Genomic DNA, 22,704 nt, shown 5'->3' on the forward strand with positions numbered 1-22,704 from the left:
GCAAATGATATGTGAAGTAAGATGACCAAGAGACTTGAAAAGTATCTAAAGAGACTTTGGGGAAATTAAGAGGTTTTAAACCTAGGGGTAAATGATTGTGGTTGTGGAATGAAAGTGTTCATAATAAAGTTACAGTAAAAAATGATTATTTTAAAGAATGATTTAGGAAAAAATGCTAAAAATTTAGAAAAGTATAAGAAAACTAAAAATGAGATTAAGAATATGGTGAGTGAATCAAAAATCTAAGCATTTGACGGATTATATCAATATTTAGGTATCAAGGAGGAATATATATATATATATATATATATATATATATATATATATATATATATATATATATATATATAAATATATATATAATCTTGCTAAGGGAAGAGAAATAAAGATAGATTTGGACCAAGTGAAGTGTGTTAAAGATGAAGAAGACAAAGTTTTGGTTCAAGAAAAGAATATGGTGTCTCACCGACTATAAAAGAACGTACATTAGAGAAGAAGATCAAAACTTTAATTACTACCATCAGAATCAGAAATAATATGTAAAAGCACCACAAGAAAATTAGGGTTTTTCAACACAAAAATTATGAGAGTTACTTGAGAATCATCGTAACTCTAATATAGAGACGTGTGTCACGACGGTATACACCTACCGCCCTTACATTTTAAAAAAATATTGAATATGACGACGATTATCATTAAACTTCCCTAAAAATACGTTTACGAGTGTCTTAAGAACCGCCCTAAATTTTACGTCACGACAGTACAACAACGGTCACCCTCTATTAGTAAAAAATTATCAAAGGTCACGACGGTGAACCTACCGTCGCCCTTTATTCTTGAAAAACTATCAAAGGTCACGGTGGTGGCCTACTGTCACCCTGTTCAATTACTAGAGTTTGTGACTTTGAAATAACAAGTGTTTTCATCTTCCCTCTTCATTTTCATATGTCTCGTGCGAGCCCTAAAATTCTTAAACATCTTCTTCGAAAACTTCATTCTCTCTTCAAATCCCTAAATTTCTCAACAAAAAAAAATTCATCGAACCATTTGCTCCCAAAATCTAATTCATGTCAAAAACCTAATTTCTCAAATCCCTATTATGGTGCTTCCAATGACGTAAGGTAAACCACCACCACCATGAATCAGAATTGGTTTGTCTTCTCACACCCAAATTCATTAAAATTCTTTTACTGTGAAACTGGTAAACTCAACAACAAGATCGAACTCCCAATTCGTTAGTTATTCTGATTGACTCTAGTTAAGATCCAATTTTTATCTCAAAACACCACCACTGCCACCATGAGCGTCGTCAACCTTCTAACCCGAGTCGATTCCATTTGCAAAAACTACAACATATATGACCTCGACAAGAACAAGGACGCAAACGTCACCGGCGACGATGCTTTCGTCAGACTATATGCCTCCGTTGAATACAACATTCAAAACCTATTTCATGTAGCCTCATCAAAAACCCCAAAAATGTGTCCTAATTTGTGTCTTCTACTGGTAAACTGACTCAATTTTTGTCTTAAAAAACAGTGAAAAGGGTGAGTAACATTAAGGCATTTGGGCCAAACAACATGTAAGAACAAGATTTTTTCAAAAAATAAGTCTCTATGTTTCGATGATAACAGCACATATATTTTGTATGTAACAATTTAGTTTCTAATAGTTTTCTTGAGTGTGCAGATATTATGTTCAAGGAGATTCTAGATTGATGTCCGTAAAGAATCATCATAAATAAGAAAGGCAGCAAAGAAACACTATTTGCTGCTGAATGATCATCAGAAGAAGTTACTGTGCACTTCTCAACAAGCGGCTACTTCAGAAGTCACAAATAATCAGAAGGAGTCAAATTCAGAACCAGTACTACAACATCAGAAATCAGCATGCAAGATCGAGCTTTCAAGCATAAATCAAAAGTTGAGTTTTTTCCATCAAAAAAGATGATGCTTATGTCTCTAAAGACAAAGTCGAAGATTCTGAATACAGACTCAAGGATGTACTGAAGATTAGAGGTGAAAGTTTCAAGAATCAGAAGTGTCTTCATTAAAGGAAGAACTCGTTTTTAGATTGGATGTGGTCTAAATATCTGGAAAGCAAGGTTCTAAATTTAAGGACTCTGAAACAAAATCTGGACAAGCTAAATCGTCACAAATTAACTCTAGATCAGAAGTCAAGTATCATTCATTCAGAAGAGCTGCTGCTATCAATTCTGATAAACGAGACTCTGACTCTCATAAGATAATGATTTTACTCTTCATTCAAAGTAGTTTCTGAACTACACATAAGAATCATTATCAGGAAGAAAAAGACAAGTTGATCTCCTCCAAGCATACTACTTCAGAGTCAGAAGTACATTAATTAAGGGTAAGATCAAAGAAAGAAGAAATTAGTACAACTGTACATCACAACCACTACAACCAAATGTATGTACTATTTTCTCAAGCTGACTCCCACATATCAAGCTACAAGACAAAAGAAAGTACTATCTACAAAAAAAAGCTTGATTCTATCTGTTGGGAACTAGCCGTTGGAATTCAAAAGACCTTCTTAACCTTCAACGTCTCTTTTGAGAATTATATAAGAAGATCAGATCATCCAACAAATGGTGACGACATTGGAAACGCCTATGTTGTTCATATCACATCTATGCGTAGCTTCTGATGCCGCTGGAATCGCTACAAAAGTAGATGTCACAGTTATGTTCATACTGCTATAACGTACGTTGTTGAAGTTATTAATTGTGATTTGGTTTGAAATGGAACTCAACCAACATAGATTAACAAGAACCTACTGATGAAGAACATGACTATGCTAACAAGCTGATATCAGAAGCATATGTCAGAATGAGAAGCTGAAGCACATACCATTCAAAATGGTGCTGGGAAATTTCATTGTTGCTAAAGCCTAAGTTGTTTATGCCGAAGCTGATCAGAGAAGAAGATTCTTCAAGACGTCATTCAACTATCATCAAATGCATCTTGGAAGAAATCAGAAGAAGCAAGGAGTTGTTGCTCGGAACTTGCTCAAAGAAGATGAAGAAGAAGACCACTACAAGATGCTACTCAACTGTCTATTAGATACATCTTTGTAGAACAATTTAATGAACACTATATTTGTTGCTCGTATAGTGTCTTAGGTCTAGGATTCTTCATGTAAATTGTGTTAACACATGAGTTGTTGCTCGGAAATGTGTTAAACAATATGATCTTAATTTATTGTTTACATTCAGCTGTGTAGAAGCATTATATTGTAAGCAAACCTTTATAAACTGAATGTTGATTACTCCTTTAAAGAATGAGTGAAGGTCAGAAGCTTGAGAAGACGGTGGTTGCGGTCATTGTAGGAAATCCTCTTAGAAGACCGAGTGAAGGTCAAGAATAAATGGGTCAATGAATATTATAACCGTGGATCATGTAATACGGTGAACTGACTTTATCGAAATGTACGGTAAGCAAGAGTCGCCACCGACTTTTATTTTATCCAAATTAATGAAAGGCTAAAAGAACAGAAAAAAACCTTTTTAAAAGAAAACTGAGTTCGGGGGTAATTTATACAAAGGGAATGTGTAAGGCACCCTTTGCATCCATGGTTTTCCATGGGCTCTTAATTGCTTTGCTCTTTTAGAAACCAAAAGTTTAGAAATGTAGAAGAAGAAAATAAAGACTTTAGCTCGTAAATGAGCGTAGCCTTATTGGAGTTTTTGAGAAAAGTGTAGAAAAAAGGAATTTAAACCAGAGCATGCAATTAAGGGCAAATTACCTTGATATTTGTAAGAAGATTCTTTTAGCCTTTAAGGGCTATCCATATCATAGGAGGGTAGGAAGTCCTTTTATTTGGAGGTTGAAGGGTCGTCGCAATTATCATTCGCCATAAGACTGTCCCTGCCATAGAGGGGCAGGTAGTCTAAGGGAAGGATCAGAATAGTCATCATTATTATGCAACCAGAGGACACCTCAGCATTTCGTAGGCAACTTCGAGGGACGAGATCATATAAGCGAATCGAAAGCAGCATCATTGGGACTTATGATCTGAATGAACTGAGGGCAACATTGCTGAGGTATCCTCGTATTCGAGGGAGTTGACTATTTTGCACTGAAAAACACAAGGCAACAAGGCAACAAGCAACAGGCAACAAGAGGGGTTACCATAAAAGGTGTGTGGGTGCACAATCACGTGATTAATTCAAATAACTTATCTTGTAAAATTAATGATTCTACATTCAATTCAGTGTAGGAATGATCTAATGACAAACCTCGTAAACCCTGATTAGGACACAAGTTAACTATGATTAATAGAATAAATAATCTTAAATTAATTATTGGTTTTTTAACCTAATTAATTCGGCAAAAGCTAGGTTTTGATTAAATTAACCCTAATCATTAATCTAAAAATAATACTAATTGAATTGATTTAAATTGTCAATTCAAATAAACGTGTTTTAAAGTATTATTCTAGATTAACAAAATAATTTAAATTAATACTTTACTTACTGTAATACGGTGAACTAACTTTATCGAAATGTCGCGGTAAACAAGAGTCGCCACCGACTTTTATTTTATCCAAATTAAATAGAAAGGCTAAAAGAACAAGAAAAACCTTTTAAATAAAAACTGAGTTCGGGGGGTAATTTATACAAAGGGAAGGTGTAAGGCACCCTTTGCATCCATGGTTTTCCATGGGCTCTTAATTGCTTTGCTCTTTCAGAAACCAAAAGTTTAGAAATGTGGAAGAAGAAGAAACAAGGACTTTAGCTCGTAAATGAGCGCAGCCTTGTGAGTTTTTTAGAAAAGAGTAGAAAAAGAATTTTAAACCAGAGCAAAGCAATTAGGGGCAAATTACCTGGTTAGATGAAAAATGTTCTTTTAGCCTTTCAGGGTGAAAGGGTCTATCCATACCATAAGAGGGCAGGAAGCCTTTCAATTAGATGTTGAAGGGTCGTCGAATCATTGTTCGCCACAAGACTGTCCCTGCTGCCATAGAGGGGCAGGTAGTCTAAGGGAAGGATCAGAATAGCCATTTACTTTTAGGCAACCGGAGGATACCTCAGCACTTCGTAGGCAACTTCGAGGGACGAGATCATATTAGCGAATCGAAGGCAGCATCATTAGGGACTTATGATCTGAATGAACTGAGGGCAATATTGCTGATGTATCCTCGTATTTGAGGGACTTGGCTATTCTGCACTGAAAACATAAGGCAAGAGACAACAGGCAACAAGAGGGGTACCATAAAAGGTGTGTGGGTGCAAAAATCATTCAAAATAATTTATCTTGTAAAATTATTGATTCTATTTCAATTCGAGGTTACACTCCCTAAGATTACTAATCACACAATTAATATAATATAACAGTTTTAGGTGCCTTCAAGGCCACACAATACAACCAGGGAACAGTTACATAATCAGCCATGGGGATGGGGAAAAAAGGCAATAATAAAACCCCAGTAAAGCAATAAGGGTTGACATAAGTAATAATAAAAGGAAGAATTAAAACAGATCAGGTTTTAGGGGTTACCGACTAATCAAGTTTTGACGGCTGGCTAACCCTGAAAATTGGAAAAGGAAAAAGAAACAGAAGGGTGATCGCATTACCAATTCAATGACAATTAGGGCTAACCCTAATTTGATAAAAAGAGGCAAAATAAAATAAATTTTTAAAATAAATATAGAATAGGACTTAGCTTTTGATCTGATATGGCTCGTAGTCGGAGGAAATCCTGGTGCTAACCCTGAAAAAATTACACAAGGAAAACGACTTCAGTGCAGGCATGATCTTCGCGAACCCTGATTAGGGTACGAATCAATATGATTAAAATTAAATAAAATCAATTTAATTAATTATTGGTTTTTCAACCTAATTAATTAAATCGGTGAAAAAACAAGTTTCGAATAAATATATGACCTTAATATATTTTTTATCAATTAATAAAATTTATGATTAATTAGGTTATTTAAAATTAATTTAAAATAATTAAAACTATTTAATAATAACAAAATAAATAAATAGATATTTATTTATTTATTTATTATGTATTAAATTAAAAAAAAAGAATTTTTAAGAAAAAAAGGGATTTATGCATATATATATATATATATATATATATATATATATATATATATATATATATATATATATATATATATATATATATATATATATATATATATATATATATATATATATATATATATATATATATATATATATATATATATATATATATAAAGGAAATATTAAAACCAAATATATATATATTAAATAAAAGAAAAAGGGAATTGTGTAATGAAAATAAAAATAAAAATTAAAGAAAACTCAACTTCTGATCTGGTGTGACAGCGCGCGTGGGAATATGGTACATCTGCATGCCTATGAGCGTTGGATAAAATGATGGGATAATCTGAGGGTTGCTGGGAGGAGAGCGCACCGTATGCGCGTTGACCAAGGCACACTGGATCCACCTGGGCAAAACAAAGAAAAGCGCGCACAAGGGAATTCGAACCAACCAATCACGCGACGACACCTCGTCGTCTTCTCCAACCAAAACCTGCAATAGACCCTTTTACACCGCTTTTGTATGGACGCTGTAAAAGGATAACACTTTCTACACCTGCAAAAATTAAAAGAACCCCAAACCAATACAAAAATTTGGCGCGACCATGTCAAAGTGATCGTCCAAGGTCCCTGAATCTGAATATGGCACTGATTTTGCCTAATTTTGGCTTAAACAAAAAGCCCCAAATCAAAGCTCGAAACCCTAACTATGGTGTCCGGTTAAAACACGCAAGCATACTCAATTAATTTTCCAGAAACCATCAAGACTACAATATAAACATAATTATGCAAACGAAATTCAATTAGGATGCATGAATGATTTAGATCGATGAAGTTTGAAAGTATGCAAACCGTGAGCAATTGTAGGTGACTCTGAGTGTTTGAAACCTTGAATTCATTTGGAAAAGTTTCCTTGATGCTCCTGGAACGTATTATGATCAACAAAACCACTTGAATTGACCTGCAACTCCGAATTGGTGTTTGAAATTTTCTTGATTGTTAGAGCTCGGGTTTAGGGTTCTTGGATGCAGAAAAATCTAACCCTTGCATCTGGTATTGCTATGTATATATAGGAGTACTGATTAGGTCAACAAAACAAGAACAAATCTTATTGAATCTTTGATTTGCAAGTTGGAAAATTTGATTTGTAAATATTACTAATTATGGCCAAATTGATCCAATATCCTTCTAATTAACATGTGCACGAATTTTGATTTATTTGGAGGAATATATTGATTGATTTCCTGGCCTAAAATCAAAGCAAAATCATATCTTTCATTAATTTATTATTTTACATGATTAAATTATGATTTAAATAAATAAAAACCATAAAATAATCAATAAAAATAATATAAAATGGAAAGATATATTTTTGGGACGTGCATGGGCTTAAGATGAAGATTGGATGAAAAGAATATAGGCCCATTTGGAAATATTTGAAGTTTTGGACCTTTTTCTTTCATGTATACCCTTGAAAATAGGTGAACTTGTGCACCTTGCCATTTCCTTATACTTCAACATTTTTCCAAGTTCTTGGACTTTTTAGAAACCCTGAAGAGTCCTCTAACCATTGTCTTTGGTCTCATGTCACAATAATTTTCCATGCTCCTTGTGTGCTCTTTTGAAAAAGATGACTTTTGGTTGACTTTTGAAAAGGACCTATAATGTTTTGATCCATATCTCTCAAATGAAGCATTTTTGGACTTGGCATGTGAGAGACAAAATTGTAGAGAATTCAATTTCCTTCAAAATGAGATTTGGATGGAAAATTTCTGACGTTCCATGTAGGAGTTATGGCTGGTCAAAGTTCAGTTGACTTTCTCCTATGAAACAAATCCACACAAATCCACAATTTCTGATGTATGCATGATGCATCACAAAAAAACAAATCCACACAAATCACACAATTTTTGGCTTAAGGCTTGCATGGAGTATGATCAGGTGTCCTTCCCAAAGGTACTTCTATGGATAAGATGAAATCAGCAACGGGTTCTATGAGTTATTCAGAATTGTCAGCCCTTCTAAAGCACCCTCGGACATGATGCATTTGCACCATGCAATGATACTTTGAGAGAGAACCTATCTGAATTGTAGTATTGGGTAGCGACTAGATTCTCAACATTTGTCAAGAGTAGTCCCCCCACTACATTCCTAAAGGCCAAGATGGGTTAAAGGTGACTAAAGGTCCTTGAGCTCCGGTGCACCCACAGGCACATACATAGACCTCCCTCATTTGAGAAAGGTGTGCATATAGATATGGAGTCCTAACTCAAGCGTGATCTTTATATTGACTCATCTCCCACATATGTGAAAGAGGTCGCCATGACTATGCCACTCCTATCTTAAGTGTACTTGAATCCGGGTGTAGGATTCGTCCTTCATTTATTCCCAAAGCGTCCCTGAAAAATAAAGCAAACAAAGCAAACAATAGAAAACATTTAAGTGAATCCTATGCTTTTAAGGTAACCCCTCTTTTATTAGAAAATTCTCCCCAGTAGAGTCGCCAGTTCTGTAATACGGTGAACTGACTTTATCGAAATGTACGATAAGCAAGAGTCGCCACCGACTTGTATTTTATCCAAATTAATGAAAGGCTAAAAGAACAGAAAAAAAACCTTTTTAAAAGAAAATTGAGTTCGGGGGGTAATTTATACAAAGGGAATGTGTAAGGCACCCTTTATATCCATGGTTTTCCATGGGCTCTTAATTGCTTTGCTCTTCTAGAAACCAAAAGTTTAGAAATGTAGAAGAAGAAAATAAGGACTTTAGCTCGTAAATGAGCATAACCTTACTGGAGTTTTTGAGAAAAGTGTAGAAAAAAGGAATTTAAACCAGAGCATGCAATTAAGGGCAAATTACCTTGATATTTGTAAAAAGATTCTTTTAGCATTTCAGGGCTATCCATACCATAGGAGGGTAGGAAGTCCTTTTATTTGGAGGTTGAAGGGTCGTCGCAATTATCGTTCGCCATAAGATTGTCCCTGCCATAGTGGGGCAGGTAGTCTAAGGGAAGGATCAGAATAGTCATCATTATTAGGCAACCAGAGGACACCTCAGCATTTTGTAGGCAACTTCGAGGGACGAGATCATATAAGCGAATCGAAGGCAGCATCATTGGGACTTATGATTTGAATGAACTGAGGGCAACATTACTGAGGTATCCTCGTATTCGAGGGACTTGACTATTCTGCACTGAAAAACACAAGGCATCAAGGCAACAGGCAACAGGCAACAAGAGGTGTTACCATAAAAGGTGTGTGGGTGCACAATCACGTGATTAATTCAAATAACTTATCTTGTAAAATTAATGATTCTACATTCAATTCGAGGTTACACTCTCTAAATTACTAACCACGCAGTAACAATATAATACAGTATTAAGTGCCTTCAAGGCCATACAATACAAACCAGGAGCAATTACATAATAAACCATGGGGAAGGGGGAAAGCAATAATACAACCCCATAAAACAGTGGGTTAATCACAAGTAATAATATAAGGGTAATGAAATTAAAAACATAACGAGTTTAGGGTTACCAAAGGTTCGAGCTTCGATCGGTTGATTAACCCTGAAAATTGGCAAAGGAAGAATAAACAACAAAGGGTAAGTGTAGGAGGAGTTCATTGACGTTTGAAAGTAAACCCTAATTCATAAGGCAAAAAATAAATGAATAAATAAATAAATAAAGAATCAGGACTTAGCTTCTCGATTGGCGTGGCGCGTAGTCGGACGAACTCTGATGGTAACCCTAAAAAATCGGCACAAAGGCAAAGGGAAAATTCAGTGTAGGAATGATCTAATGACAAACCTCGTAAACCCTGATTAGGGCACAAGTTAACTATGATTAATAGAATAAATAATCTTAAATTAATTATTGGTTTTTTAACCTAATTAATTCGGCAAAAGCTAGGTTTTGATTAAATTAACCCTAATCATTAATCTAAAAATAATAATAATTGAATTGATTTAAATTGTCAATTCAAATAAACGTGTTTTAAAGTATTATTCTAGATTAACAAAATAATTTAAATTAATACTTTACTTACTTATCAAAATATTCTATCATAATTTTGAAATAAAGTTACATAAAGAAACAATTTTTAGAAGAAATAATTAAAGGAAAAGAAGAAGAAAAAAGAACAAGAAAATAATAAAATAAGAAAGGGATAAAATAAAAAAAAGTAAAAATTTAGAGAAGAAGCTTAGCCGCGCTTCTGTGTGGTAGGACTGAGGGTGCATAGCATGGTCCTTCAATCTAGGGGCATTAGATCAGATGTTTATGATCCGGTGGCTGATGCGTTGAAGCACATGATGGTCCCTCAAGCGTGAGAAGCGTGGGATCTGAAACAAGGAAAATATACAAAAATATTTGAAGGAGCCAGGGATCGAACCCGGGACTCCTTGGTGGCTAAGCGTACCTCTACCAATAGGCCAACACGCTGATGATGCTATAGGGACGCATGGAGTATAATAAAAAAACGAAACCATTAAATGACCAAAGAAACGCGCCAGATTTCAAACCAGCCACTGGTGTGGTGACACGCGATCACCATCCTCTGGCTGTCGTTTTAGAAGGCAAGCTTTTACCTACGGACAGAGTTCCGTCACTACAGTCCCGGCACACCACGAAATCTCATACAAGCAGTGAAAATCAAAAGCAAGACCATAGACATGCTCGTCTATTCATTGCGAACCATTTGATTCATGTCTCGAGTCCCAATTCTTCCTAAATCAAAGAATCCCAATTCAAAGTCTCAAACCCTAAACATGGCATCTCACGGTCTATGCAATCAAACATCAAATAATTTACCCAGAAACATTCAAGGCATCATGATAAACAAGTATATGTAATCAAAACACATGTATAATGCTTAATTCATTGAATCCGAAATCGAATTTTAGGAAGGCAAACCGTGACTTGAGATAGCGTGATTCTTGACGCGGCGACACCTAGGAGTGATTGAGAGAACTTCAAAGACTTCCCACGAACTGGTTAGAACCTTTAAATTTCCTTGAGAAGTGCTGCAACCTGGAATTCGAACTTCAAAATTTCCTTCAATTTTAAGCACTCGGTTATGCTATTGTTAGTCGCCAAAAAAACCCCCCTAATGGTCTGGAACAATCATCCTCTTATAGTAGAAGGATTAGGTTAATAAAACTTTGAAAGAATCCAATCAAATCTTGTTTCTTGGTGATAAAAATTTTGATTAAAAATTGATTTGTAAATCCTTCCAAAATTGACTCAACTTCAATCTTCTCCACCCAATTTGATTATGCACGAAATTTGATTGGCATTTAGGCATAAATGATGATTATATTTGATACTCGCGGGATCTCTAACAAATATTTGATTTTTAATTGATCAAAATCACTTTTTAAATAATTAAAAATTCATAAAAAATCAAATAAATATTAAAAATTCGTGCCAATTAGATTTGAAGTCTGGGATAACTTGAGGATGAAGATTGGGCCAAAAACGATTGGGTCTTTTTGCAAGAAAATTCATTTTGGAGCCTTTTACCTCACATTTTTTCTCTTAAAATTGTCCATCTTTGACAAGGCATATCTCTCTCAATTTTTAAGATATGGAGGAGTTATAGGACTTTTTGGAAACCTCAAGGTGTCCTCTACAAGCCACTTTGGAAGCTTTTTTCCATTTGAAGATTTTATCTTGATGATATGGGCTTTGACAAAAACTGCTTTTGTTTGACTTTCAAAAAGGACCTATAATCTTTTGATCCATATCTCTCAAATGAAGAATTTTTAGATTTGGCATGTGAGAGACAAGATTGTAGAGAATTCAATTTACTTCAAAATGAGCTTTGGATGGGAAATTTTTGATATTCCATGCGGAAGTTATGGCTGGTCAAAGTTTAGTTGACTTTCTCCTATGAAAATCCTAATTTAGAAACTTTTGGTTTTGTTGATTTCTGATCTTTTCTTGATGAACCATGATCAATCCTTGATAAAATGGTGAATTATACTTCAAAATAAGGTTGTTGACAAAAAATCAGGAGTTTTGACTGTGCTTTGATCACAGTTGACTTTTAGGTCAAACTAGTCGACTGTTGACCTTCTGATCCTTTGAATGAGCAATCCTATGAATCAGAGCTTGCAACTTGGCATGAGGGCCCTTTGAAGTATATGAGAGACCAAAGGTTCCATTTGAGGTCTTAGAACTTGATTTTACTTTGAAAAGGTCAAAACCCTAGTTTGAGGGTTGTTGTTTAGGAGAGTGTATAGTCAGTCAAGTCTTGAGCTTCTGATATTCAAATGAGCTTGAGTATAAAAATATGGTGGGCAAATTTTGGGGTATGACAGATCAGATCACTGAACAGTTCATTGTTGGTCAGTCACAAGTGGTTCTTGTGCAAGGGTGTTAGTCACAAACGGAGGTTTGTGCAGGGAATAATGAAATTTATATCTGTGGATCAGATCACTGAACAGTTCATTGTTGGTCAGTCACAAGTGGTTCTTGTGCAAGGGTGTTAGTCACAAACAGTATTTTGTGCAAGTAACAATGAATGTTATATCTTTTAACTCAGATCACTGAACATGTCATTGGGTGTTAGTCACCGGATGTTGCCCGTGCAAGGTTGTTAGTCACAAGGTTGTTTATGCAATGTTAGTCACCGGTTGTTGCCCGTGCGATTTTAATCTGTTTGGTTATAGTGGATTAAATCCTTGTGCTCAAGGAGAAATCACCTCGGAAGGATGGAATGGATTAGCTTAAGATTCTCTCAAGTGAACCAGGATATATCTAGTGTTCATTTATTTATTTATGTTCAATGTTTTCCAGTTATCAGAAGTTCTAAGAAGTCTTTACTTTCTAAGAAGGCAAACTGCTTTCGAGAAATGATAAGCTTCTGATAAGCGAGAGCTTATAGCTTCTGATAAATAGCAACCTCTTAAGCCTCCGCGCAAGAGTTTTAAAGAAAGGGAAATTATTAAAAACCCAAATCAAACTCCCCTTTTCTTGTGTGTTTCTCCACCTTCATAACATACCTATTAAAATGTGGAAAATTCTTAGAGATATAGGCATTGATTGACTCACCGAACTTTCCGGTCTCTTTCCCTTCCTTTCAATGAGCTTGTGAAGTCAAAGAAAATGTCGGATGAATGGAGAAGATGCACTTTAGTTCAAATATTTAAGAACATAATGGATATAAAAAATTGTGCAAATTATAGGGGGATTAAACTTATGAATCATACCACGAAGTAATGAGAAAGAGTGATTAAACAAAGAATAAGAAAATAGACTTAAGTCACTTAGAATCAATTTGGTTTTATCCTAGTATTTTTAATTGAGTTTTAGAGCGTCTTTTAGTTTATTAACTATTATTAGTTTGAGTTAAGGAAAATGGAGAGATTTGAATGTAATTATTTAACAAAAATAATAATTAAAATAATAATAATTTGAAAGATGTGAATATATTTTTATATTAAAATTATTAGAGAATATGAGGGAATGAGATTTGGGTGATAAAATAGAATTTAAGAAAATATGGGGAATGAAATAGAATGAGTGGAGAATTGTGGGGAGTTAGTGAGATTATTAAAAATAAAATAGAATTAGGTAGAATGCTCTTTTTAAATAGATAGAATGATGATCATAATATTAACTTGAGATTGTATTTTGATGTTATTGATTAAAATATAACTATTTGTAATTTTATTTATTAGGATGGATATTTTTTGATGTTATTTACGATTTAAACAGAGAATACTTTTATTAAAAAAAATTTATATACTTTTATTAAAGGCCCATTTTTAATATTAGAATAGGCCCTCCAAATTGTTTGAGACGACCCTGATTCTAACATCGAGATGGGTTATTCCTTTTATGTTTTCTTGTTGAGTTGTTTTAAAAAAATAATTCAAGTTGTTTATGCTATGTTTTGACTTAAGCGTCATACTTTTGAGAATTAAAATTGAAGTTGTCAATGTGACACCTTTAATTTGTCTTCCTATTTTTCGTAATATTTTATAGTTATATGTTTGGGGTATATGCTATTACATCAACCATGGAAGCAGTTTATCTGCTACGATGTGTGATGGAAGCATGGTATGAGATAGAACACTATAGCTAGAGTTGACCCATATAGTCAGTCCAACTTAGCAGGATAAAGCTTGGTTATTGTACTATATTTTAAATATAGTAGACCATTTTCATAATAAATAGGAAAAAAATCATTTACATTAATATAAAAGTTAAATATTTATAATATAAATGACGATATTTTTATACGAAAATATCATACTCCAATTTTGACCCTAAGATCCCACTTCGTTTGCATTTAACCTAAAATAGTCTGATCATCATCATCATCATTCATCTCATATAAATATTATGAATGCATCATTACTAACACAAAAAATCAACCTGATGTTGATTAATTCTTCCTCACCACAACTACAAACACATTGGGTATGCTAGCTCTTGAATAAGCACTCATCTCTTAACTAGGTTAGCTTTAGTGGGAATTCTATTTTGAAATACTCTTCACGCCAACATTGAAACTTTTGAGGGAATTGATTTATGCCATGCTCTAGCTTAATTTTGGTTAGAAACAATAGTACCTCGGACATGAGAGCTTTGTAGTCTTCTTTAAATGTATATTCCTTTGAATTTCCATCCATCCACACCCATATTTTTTTGTCCCTTCTTTCAACTCAACACCTTTTAAGTTCCTATTCTATTCATTTGCTCACTCCATTTTCTATTATGCTAATCTTGCTAATTTTCTTTAATTTATCTAAAGAAAAAAAGAATAGGTTCCCAAATTTAATTTTTAGTGTCCCTCCACCAATGGTACCAAAAACTAGTCTTATTTCTAACATCAATTACTTATTTTAATCTATAAACCCAATTATTATGAAACTCGCCGACCCGATTGTCTTGTTTATATATGTCATACTACCAAATAGAGAATTCACTCTCACTTTCACTTATATAATCATCTTTCTCATTGTATCTATTTGCAAGTGCTTTATACCACCATCTGTTTCTTTCAATTTTTAAATTCCTATTCTATTTTTCTAACAATGCAATATTAAAAGCCCTCGAGTATTTAAAACTAAAAATCTCTCATCTAAGGGCCTACACACCTTATCTCGTGTAATTCAATTTATTTTTCTCTCTTCCTCCTCGCTCTCACTCCATAAAAACTTTTTAAAGATTGATTCGAGTTTAAAAATAATACTCGACGTCGCCTTGAAGAAAGAGAGAAAATAGATCGGGAATACAGACAAGATTAATTTTATAAAGACCACACAATCACCAATCGATAACTACTTAGAGCATCCCCAATGGGGAGAACTTATTTAAATTGTTTGAGCTATTTGTGTGGGACCAAATTGCCACATTACATTTAAGTAACATCTAAGCAATCTAAACTAATTTTACTCCAATGGTGATTTTAATAAGCAATCTCTACGTGGTCCAATTAATTTATATTTGGTCCCACAAATTATCAAGGTTAATATTATTTAATGATAAGAAACCCACTTTTTGGATTGCTTCATGATGTAACTTACACAAATATTTAAGCAACGAGAACGACACGTCTATCAGCTCCAATGGTAAAAATGCTAAGTTCCATAATTGATAAATTCTAGTGTACATTAAGCAACCTCCATTAGAGATGCTCTTATTGTTTCACCTCGAAAATCTAGATTTCAATGCATCTATTACTGGTTGCCACATAACCTTTCTTCTTTAATGACCAACTAAGTAATAAGTTAATAACTTAGTCTTAATCAATGCCAATCCACACACACACACATTATCATAAGATTAATCAAAATTACCTCCATATGTATGTCGTTCGTCTTCCACAATCATGTTGTGCAATATGATACAGGAATATATGGTATACTTGAGGGTCTCCATGTGCCAGGCACGCGCTGGGCCACGTATAATTGCAAATCGAGATTGAAGCAGTCCAAATGCTTGCTCCATATCTTTTCTAGCTGATTCTTGATGTTGAGCAAATAATTTTTTCTTTTCTCCCAATGGCACTGAAATGTTCTTGACAAATGTAGCCCACTCAAGATATATACCATCTGCTAAATAATACCCTATATTATATGATGCCCCATTGATTGTATATTGCACATTGGGAGCATGTCCTTCCAAAATATCGTTAAACACGTTGGATTGGTTTAACACATTAATGTCATTGTTTGAACCTGCAATACCAAAAAAAGCATGCCAAATCCATAAGTCTTCTGATGCCACTGCTTCAAGCATGATTGTGGGCTTACCATGATCACCTCGACAATACTGTCCTTTCCATGCAACATGACAATTTTTCCATTCCCAATGAATACAAACAATGGAACCCAACATACCTGGAAACCCAAGTGACTCTCCCATTTGTAAAAGATGTTCAACATCAGTGTTGTTAGGCTTTCTCAAATACTCAGCCCCAAATACAGCATTCACGCCCTGAACGAATATTTGTAAGAACTCAATTGACGTGCTTTCACCGATTCGAACATATTCATCTACAGAGTCAGCAGGAAACCTATATGCCAACATACGAATAGCAAATGTACATTTCTTCAATGGTGAAAGACCCATTTTACCAGTTGCATCGACCCTCATTTGGAAATATTTATCATGATTTCCAAGGGCATCTACAATTCGAAGAATACATGCCTATGCATTCTGAACCTTCTTCGGAATTGAACATCTGTGTATACTGGATTTTTCGAGAAGTAGTCATTGAATAATCGATTGTGCCCTTCTTCCCGACCTCGATCTACCGTTGTCCTTTTCTTTGGCCGAGAGAAACTTCCAGATTGGCGTTCATTCTGAAGCTGTTATTCTTCATCACCGTCGTCCATAAATTCTTCTTCAATCAACTCCCAAAATTCTTGATCGTAATTATCTGAATTGTCTGAATCCATTTTAGTGAGTAAAGAATGAGAGAAAATTGAGAGAAGAATAAGATGAGAATGAGAAAACAATGACATAAGTGATAGTATATATAATGGTTTGAATAACGACTAGTTTGAATAATGGCTAGTTTGAATAACGGCTAGTTTGAATAACGGCTAGTTTGATTAACAGCTAGTTTGAATAATGGCTAGTTTGAATAACATAATATTTATTATAATTTAAAGTGGTATTAATGACCATTTTACATAAATGTTAATAAATTAAAGTGGTATTAATGACCATTTTACATAGGTGTTGATAAATTAAAGTGGTACTAATGGCCATTTTACATAAGTGATACTAACTACATTCCATTTTTTCCATCTTATTACAATATTTTTCATGAATATCTCATTGACTATCGCTCATAGTAGAAGTGTCTTTCATCATGATTTGAATTACCTTGACTTCTATCTCGTTCTCCTTACATTGTGCTAGTCTTTCCATTTCCGTTGTTCTTTTATTCCTTTCATCTTGCTTAGCAGTTGGAATTTCATTTGCCTTACCCTTCCTTTTTGCTGCTTTTTGCCCCATTGGACGCTCCACTGGTGATGAAGAGTTAAACTCATAACTTGAAGGTGTATTTGGGTTCTCTGATGATGCCCCACTAGCAGAAGTCTTTGTTATTTTTGAAGAACTTCCAATCGATCTCCCATCCATTTAGGTTCATCTTTTAACAGTCGCCATGCGTACTCAAGATTGAATGTTATACCTTGATCCTGAGCACAAAAAAAAACATGTGCAGCGGCCATGATATCGTTCTCCGATGTCCCACTTTTCTTGCCATTAACAGCTTGTTTGTAACACCCAACAAATTTTTGAACCAAGCCATTTGTTCGATGCCATCGACATTTTAATTGTCCCCCTAACTTTTCCGGCGATTGTCCACGATACTGGTTATAATTGGCAGCGACTCTTACCCAAAAAATCTCAACCTTTTGGTCAACTCCCACAATTGGATCCTTTGAAACATTGAGCCATGATTGGATAAGAAGTATATCCTCATCCCTTGTAAATTGCTCTCGAGATTTTTTTTAACGACAACACTATTTTCTGTTTCACCGCCAACATGAGTAGAAAACGGTAGAAGTTGACAACTGGACATCGGTTCATGACGAAAAAATTCCATACTATTAGAATTCATTTGAGGGCTAGGAAACATATTTGGATTGTTTGGTGACGAAAAAAATATGGCGGGGTTTGTTGACACCGATGGAATTTGAGAATTTTGAGAATTAGGATTTTGATAATTTTGCATGTAATTGAACATAGCTTGTTGATAATGAAAATGGTTAGGATTCATTAGACCTAAACAATTTTAAGTTGAAGAAAAAAGATGAATATTTTGGATGAAATTTTGAGAGAGAAACTTGAAATTTAAGAGAAAATGAAAGTGAAAGAAAATTGGTGTTGGTGTAATTTTTTTTCCTAAAACATTATATTTATAATTGAAAAATTAAGTTGAAAAAAGAAAACTAGCCGTTGAGCTAGTTTGAATTTAATAATATAAAAAAAAAGAGGTAGAACGTTGCATCTTTTTCTATCGATGATCAGCTGGAGCTCTTTGAAAATGAAAAAGTGTATTGTCAGCTGAAAAACCAAGCGAAGAATGGACCGTAAGAGATATTCTTATAAATCCTAGTGTACATTAAACAACCCCATTAGAGATGTTCTTATTGTTTCACCTCGACAATCTAGATTTCAATGCATCTATTTCTGGTTGCCACATAACCTTTCTTCTTGAATGACCAAGTAGTTAATAACTTAGTATTAATCAATGCCAATCCAAACACACCTGGCATTGTACTTTTCTACTTTTAATTTCTTTAGTATCACTAATACTAACATGATGATGACTTCGTTAAATATAGAAACACGTTTTAGACTCTAGTTCACTGAATCTTGTGTGCCTGCCCTCTAAAGAAATGTATATTTTTTTCCTTGAGGAAAGTACTACCAATAAATGTTAACATCTGTCTCAAAAAGCAAGTGTTAACCGTTGATTTGCTGTTATATCACTGGCCCGCAAGAAAAACAAAAACCAACTGTTCCCGTGTTCGTGTCCACATCGTAGCCACGTGCACTAATTCCTATTCAACCTCAAAAAAACTATGCACTATATATACTTCACTCACTCTTCCGTCAATTTCAGCATTTGGTTTTATTCACGTAATTTACTATACACAAAGCAAAACAATACAAATGAAGTCATCACTTCATGAGTCTAGTTCCGGACACATATCAGAGTACTCCTACAACTCAAGCTCATCATCATCATCATCATCATCATCATCGAAAACAAGTTGCTACGAAGAAATCTTGTTAGCGTCGGAGCAACCAAAGAGGCGAGCTGGGAGACGAAAATTCAAGGAGACAAGGCATCCAGTATACAGAGGAGTACGAAGGAGGAACAACAACAAGTGGGTTTGCGAGGTGCGTGTTCCGAACGACAAGTCCACGAGGATCTGGTTAGGAACATATCCAACGCCTGAGATGGCGGCACGTGCACACGACGTTGCTGCGCTGGCACTTCGTGGGAAATCAGCTTGTCTCAACTTTGCTGACTCGGCTTGGCGGTTGCCATTGCCGGTGTCGACTAACGCGGAGGAGATTCGGAAAATGGCGGCGGAGGCTGCTTTGGCATTTGCGGTTGAGGACAGTAATGAACAAGTTATAACTAGTGATTCTGATGTTTGCAACAGCGGTATTAATAGCGTTGGTGCTATGGAAGATTGTGATAAAAGTTTGAAGGGATTGTGTGTGGAAGTTCCGGGTGATTCCATATTTGAGGAGCAGGAAGTGTTGCATGATTGGTTCCAGAGTATGGCAGATGAGCCTTTACGATCTCCGACGAGTCCATTTATGATATATGGTAGGGATCATTGGCATAATATTGATCAAGTTGAAGTTGAGGTGTCTTTGTGGAACTTTACCATCTAATCTAAATGTGCATCCAGTTTAGGCTTTAGAAACTCTCATTAGTTAGTGAGTATATAAAATGTATGTGTGTCTTTGAGTACTTAGTTACGAGTTTTGGATTATATAGTACCATAAATCGGCTTTACCAATTCCCATTTTATTGTAATTGTTGTATCACATAATACAATATACATGATTATGAAAAGTAGTTTTCAACAATGGTAAATGACTATTATCAAGTTGTTTAGACAATTATTTTGCTACATGTTTCGTGCTGGAATTAGAATTGATCGGAAAGAGCGGATTCACGGTCTAATATGGTGGTTTTCGGCTTCCTAGCGGTGGAGAGAGGGCTGATCTCCATGGTTAGCACTTCAATGCTCAAATTAGTAAGAGAGTGAAAAGTGAAGTTTGAATAGAAAAGTATCGAATACTTGAGAAATGGAGCACTCTCCTCTTTAAAAAAAATGAGAATTTGTTCGCAATTGAATAAGTGTGATGAGGCGTGCGATGCAACCAACCATTCAGATCAATTTGGACAGTTGAGACAACGCTTGTTAGAGAGATTATTTGTTTGAAAGGAAAAAAGAGTCCACATATTCTTTACTAAATGTTGTCTCGTGTTGTTCTTTGGTTTCCGCATCTTATGGCCTTATGGATGACCCGGAACAGTAGTCGTCGAAAGCTTGTTTCTGCTTTGCAAGCTTTGCAGAATGAGGGTTTGCGACAAGTGTCTATGCACGACCATAGAGTCGGGGACGTGGAGGTGTTTAACGGGACGTCGATGCTCTTGGGAAAAAGCATATTAATTCTTTTTCTCGTAAGGAATAAGAGGACGTTGGGAAAGGTTGACACGTCTTTCTACGCTGATCAGTAATGATGCTTCTCCCTCCTTAGATGCTAAAGTGTCTTTCGAACCGTTTTTTAGGAGATCTTAGTTGTTGGTATTACAGAGTGATTGATTGTACTACCCATAATGCTCGAATAGGGTATACAAGGTTTCTAAAACCTTTTCAAGTGTTGTTAACCTGCAAAAGAGAGTATTTATGCTTCTTTATCATTTTTTTCTCAGAGCATTTTTGTTCAAGTGCAAGATCAAGTTCAAATGACTTCGTTTATTAGTCTTGCATGTTTGGTTGTTCCTTTTTCTGAGTTCCAACATATAACTTCTTGCTTTTTCTCTTGTTCCACTCCTTTAGGGTTTACGAGATAGTGAGTGTATAATCTTGCTTGATTGCTACACTGTACCTGCATTTATTTTCTGTAACAACATATTTAATCATTGTTATTGTCTTACCTTCAACGAGTTTGCGGTAGGCGTGTTAAATCATTTGTTTATAGTCCATTCACAATTACATCTAACGAGTTGGGCATTTATCAAAGTTTTGTAGCACTTATACAAATATATGGGGTAATCGGTTGGTGACATTATGCTTTCTCTGAGGCAAAGCATTTGATATTTTGAGGCTTATTCTAATATTGTGAAGTTTTTAAAGGATTGCTTCTTCCTTATCATTCTTCTTAGACAAGAAGCACGTTAGAAGATATGCCACTTAGAGTTTGGTCTTCTATCACCATGCACATATATATTTTGCAAATATTGGACTCGGAGCCATTACATGATGGGGGAAGAAATGTATCACAATAGAGAGGGAAACTTTTCCTATGATGAACTATACTTCAAGAATTAGTTGGTGGCCTTCTGTAAAGAACTAAGTTATGTTGGTGGAGTTGTTCCATCTGATGTGGCATCCAGAAACTAGTTAAGAATGTGCATACAGACCTGTTGGATGGTGGATGCTATATCGAAAGAGGAAAAAAAAGAGAATTTTTAGTAAGTGGTGCTAGATAATTGTTTTGCCTACTTCATTTCTATAATCTTTCTTGACATCTATTTTCTTGAACGTGTAGACACAAGAAAAAGAAAAAATGCTATGAAAAAATTAAGAAGGAGATTCACGATGTTGCTGCTTTGGTTGGAATTTTGAGTATGCCTTTTGATAGAGGGGCTTCCATTTCTGGTACGCCTGTTCGAAAGCCTTCCAGTTCTGTTGAATAACTGTTTTTTCAAAACTATCCTTCCATCTGCTCAAAACGAGATGAAAGAGGTATATGAGGTATTTCCATATCCATGGTGAAAAGGCGACAAAGTTTATCCCCTATTCCTGAGATAAAAGAGGTTGAGGTCGAGAGGCATGTTCATAAGCATCATCGGCTTAGATCAAAGGGAGCAAGCTTCCTTTCAGGTGTAGTCAAACCATGTGTTGCTAGCTCGGTGATGATAACCATCATTACGTGATTTTTATGAGGAAATTGGAAAGAATATTGACCAAAAGGCATGTAAGAGTGTGAAGAATTAAGCGAAAACCAATGCAAGGAAATAACAATGACTTAGTGAAATTTGTGAAGAAAAATTGAAGAAAAACAAAGGAAATGATTATGGAATTCTCGCGCATGCGATGCATCCCATCGCGGCGTGATACTATTATCACTACAAGAAAAGTGTGTTATAGCCACTTAATGTTGCGACGTGATTATCACGTGGCTCAAAAAAGTGAGTTGCGACGTGATAATCACGTCACTATAGGTTTTTTATATTAAAAAACTAAAACCAACGTTGGCACATGGGGTGTCTTTAAATATTATTTATAAAAAAAAGTTGCGAAATGAAAAACACGTCGCAACCTTTAAATAAAATATAAAAAAAATTGAAAACAGATAAAGTAGTCTGACAAATGGGGGAATTTCAAATTTTCATTTTTTTTTTTGTTGCGGCGTGTATTT

At 34.9% G+C, this 22,704-nt stretch overlaps 1 protein-coding gene across 1 annotated transcript; it reads left to right on the forward strand.

Annotated features, from left to right (window-relative positions):
* Positions 1–19,165: 19,165 nt before the first annotated feature.
* LOC131605748 (dehydration-responsive element-binding protein 1E-like) lies at positions 19,166–20,131 on the forward strand. Its single transcript, XM_058878070.1, has one exon. It carries the CDS (start codon positions 19,204–19,206, stop codon positions 19,939–19,941), a length of 738 nt encoding a protein of 245 aa, XP_058734053.1. The 5' UTR covers positions 19,166–19,203; the 3' UTR covers positions 19,942–20,131.
* Positions 20,132–22,704: the final 2,573 nt, after the last annotated feature.

This window comes from Vicia villosa, linkage group LG1 (assembly GCF_029867415.1).
Source record: "Vicia villosa cultivar HV-30 ecotype Madison, WI linkage group LG1, Vvil1.0, whole genome shotgun sequence".
Taxonomy (NCBI): Eukaryota; Viridiplantae; Streptophyta; class Magnoliopsida; order Fabales; family Fabaceae; genus Vicia; species Vicia villosa.